Source organism: Limulus polyphemus, unplaced genomic scaffold, assembly GCF_000517525.1.
Source record: "Limulus polyphemus unplaced genomic scaffold, Limulus_polyphemus-2.1.2 Scaffold1903, whole genome shotgun sequence".
NCBI lineage: Eukaryota > Metazoa > Arthropoda > Merostomata > Xiphosura > Limulidae > Limulus > Limulus polyphemus.
In genome coordinates, this window is record NW_013667513.1 from 216245 (window position 1) to 218783 (window position 2539).

The window sequence follows — 2539 nt, forward strand, 5'->3', positions numbered from 1 at the left end:
CAAAAAGTAGTATAATAAAATTTTGAATGTAAGACACTAAAACCTTATGTCATGCGCAGTAAAGGGTACCCATGGAGATAGGGATAATGGGAAGTAGGGCAGGGGTGTCCATATTGGTCTAGTGCAGATCACCCCCTCTTATTTGCAAGTTTTCCAGTGGTTTGGACAGCCAGATCGGGCAAAGTGTTTTTCTCCTGCAATAGAAAAGGATTTTCATCTGTATTTCTGTATGTACAGTGAGTAAATGACAGAACAGAACACATATCAAACTGTATGGTCTGATCATTACCCTAGCCACACTATACCTCATGTCCAATTGACCTGTCGTGTGCAAATGCTCTGTTGGTCATAAACTTTTCTCTCCATCCCTGTTACACGTTAGTTTCTTTGCCTTCTTCTTTTCACACTTCTACCTGAGCAAGGAGTATACCCTCCATAAGATGGATGTGTTCTGCCACAAGTGTTGTCCTTCTAGTAAGCCGCCCACTGCTGTAGGGTGTTGCACTTCATGTGCTTTTTCCTTTCAGTCGCCTTCTCTGATGGGAGCTGTCTTAAGTTTTCTCTGTTGTACCAGCCCATCTACATCATCATTGTGGTATTCTAACTATTGTGTGCAGAGAGATAAGTTAAATTTTTCCTTCCCTGAAAAAAGTATTTATGATAGATACTTACTTCTTTGCACTCCTTCTCAGCCTTCCTCACTACTGGTGCACATTAGTGCAAGTGCTTATGTGAATCTACTGCATGTGGAGGATGTGTCACCCTCCTATTAGTGTGATCTGTTGTTGTATGATGATAACATCATGCGCAAGCACAGTTTATGTTAAAACATGTTTCTTAAGTGGGAGATAGCTCAAGGCTCGTGGCATGCAAAAAATCTTAAAGGCAAATGCATGAGGAAGAGCTACTGTGTGCAGATAGGTATGTATCTATCAGAAATACATTTTCAAGTAATAAAAATGTAAACTTTCTGCTCAAATCTTGACAAAATATTTAAAGAATCTCACTTTGATCATAGCTGGTGGTTAGGGTGCTCAACTTGTAATCTGTGTGTCAAGGGCTTGAAACCCATTGTTGAATATGTTTGTCCTTTCAGCCATGGGAGCCTTATGATGTGATAGTCAATCCAAATTTTTATTAGAAAAAAAGAGTAGTAGCAATGGATGGTGTTGACTAACTGTCTTCCGTCTAGTCTGTCATTACTGAATTAGGTATGGCTAGTACAAATAGCTCCCGAGTAGCTATGAGCAAAATTGAACAAACAAATACAACATAAAACTTAATGGATGTTTAAGAGAAAAGTATTATCTTGTTACATCCCAACTAATCTAAAAATATTATTGTGATTAATGTTCTTTATTGCATACAAAATATTAATCAAAGAGTATATTTCATTGTGTTGTTACTATAACAATCTAAAATGAAGTGCTGGTCTAAATGTGGAACTGTTTTAAGACACATGTAATGATATCATTGAGTAACTTTATTCAAACCATTAATTTATGCATATATGTAGGAGTAAACATGGATAATAAAACAAAAGCTTAATTTAAACTGTTAATTTACTGAGACATTGGCAAATGAGAAAAAGTGCAATCTATCACTAAACTTGTGGAATATCAGCAGAGGCATGACACAAATCTGAGTGTGCTGTAGATTTGTTAATAATGTTTTTATAATATAGTATTTGGATTTGAACAATAATTTATTGTGTATAGTTCACCTGCTTATTAAATTTAACTTATAATTGAGCCTGTTTTATGATTAAATGTTTATGTATGTAAGTTATTATTAAATTATGTATGTTTGTATAGTAACCTAATATATCAAAATTTCAAATGATTAACACTGATTAGTTAGCTCTAAAATTTGATTTTATCTTAGATTTTGTCTTATTACAACAAGTTTAATACTAATAGAAAAAGTGTGCAATTTATTCAAAAATATTACTTGAATAAAAATACTGGTAATTGAAAAAAAACTTGAAAAGAGTACCAATTTTCTTGTTTGAAATTAAACCTTTGTATGATAATCCTTTAAAGGTATTAGCTTTTAAAAAAAATCATATGTGTAAGAAACTAAGGTTTGTAATGATGATTCTTTTCAGGCTTTTATTAGCTTCAATGGTTCTGTCATTCATTTGGATTTTACTTATGCGCTTAGTAGCAGGAGTGATGGTTTGGTTAAGCATAATCTGTGTCACAGGATTGCTGGGATTTGGTAAGTTGATGCATGTTGCATACAGATTGGCATCAAGGTAACTAGAAATATATTTATTTTGAAAGGTTCTAAATTTCATTGTAGTTAACATTACATGCCAAAAGATATCATCATTGTTATAATCAGTAGTATCATAATATCAAACATCTGTGATAAGTCACTTTCAGTTAAACCTACACACACACACACACACACATATATATATATATATATATATATACAGTATTCTGAGTGGTAGACTATTTACAAAAACTAAAATTAACTTTTCCTTCGTCCTCTACTATGTACTTTAAGTTAAAGATATAACATACAAATATAC

At 33.0% G+C, this 2539-nt stretch overlaps 1 protein-coding gene across 2 annotated transcripts in view; it reads left to right on the top strand.

Annotated features, from left to right (window-relative positions):
* LOC106465310 (choline transporter-like protein 2) overlaps nucleotides 1-2539 on the top strand; it is an 83271-nt gene that overhangs the window by 69458 nt on the left and 11274 nt on the right. For both annotated transcript variants that reach the window (XM_013925517.2, XM_022393181.1), the window contains exon 10: nucleotides 2108-2220. In XM_013925517.2, coding sequence (XP_013780971.2) covers nucleotides 2108-2220 — 113 coding nt within the window. The remainder of the gene's footprint in view (nucleotides 1-2107; nucleotides 2221-2539) is intronic.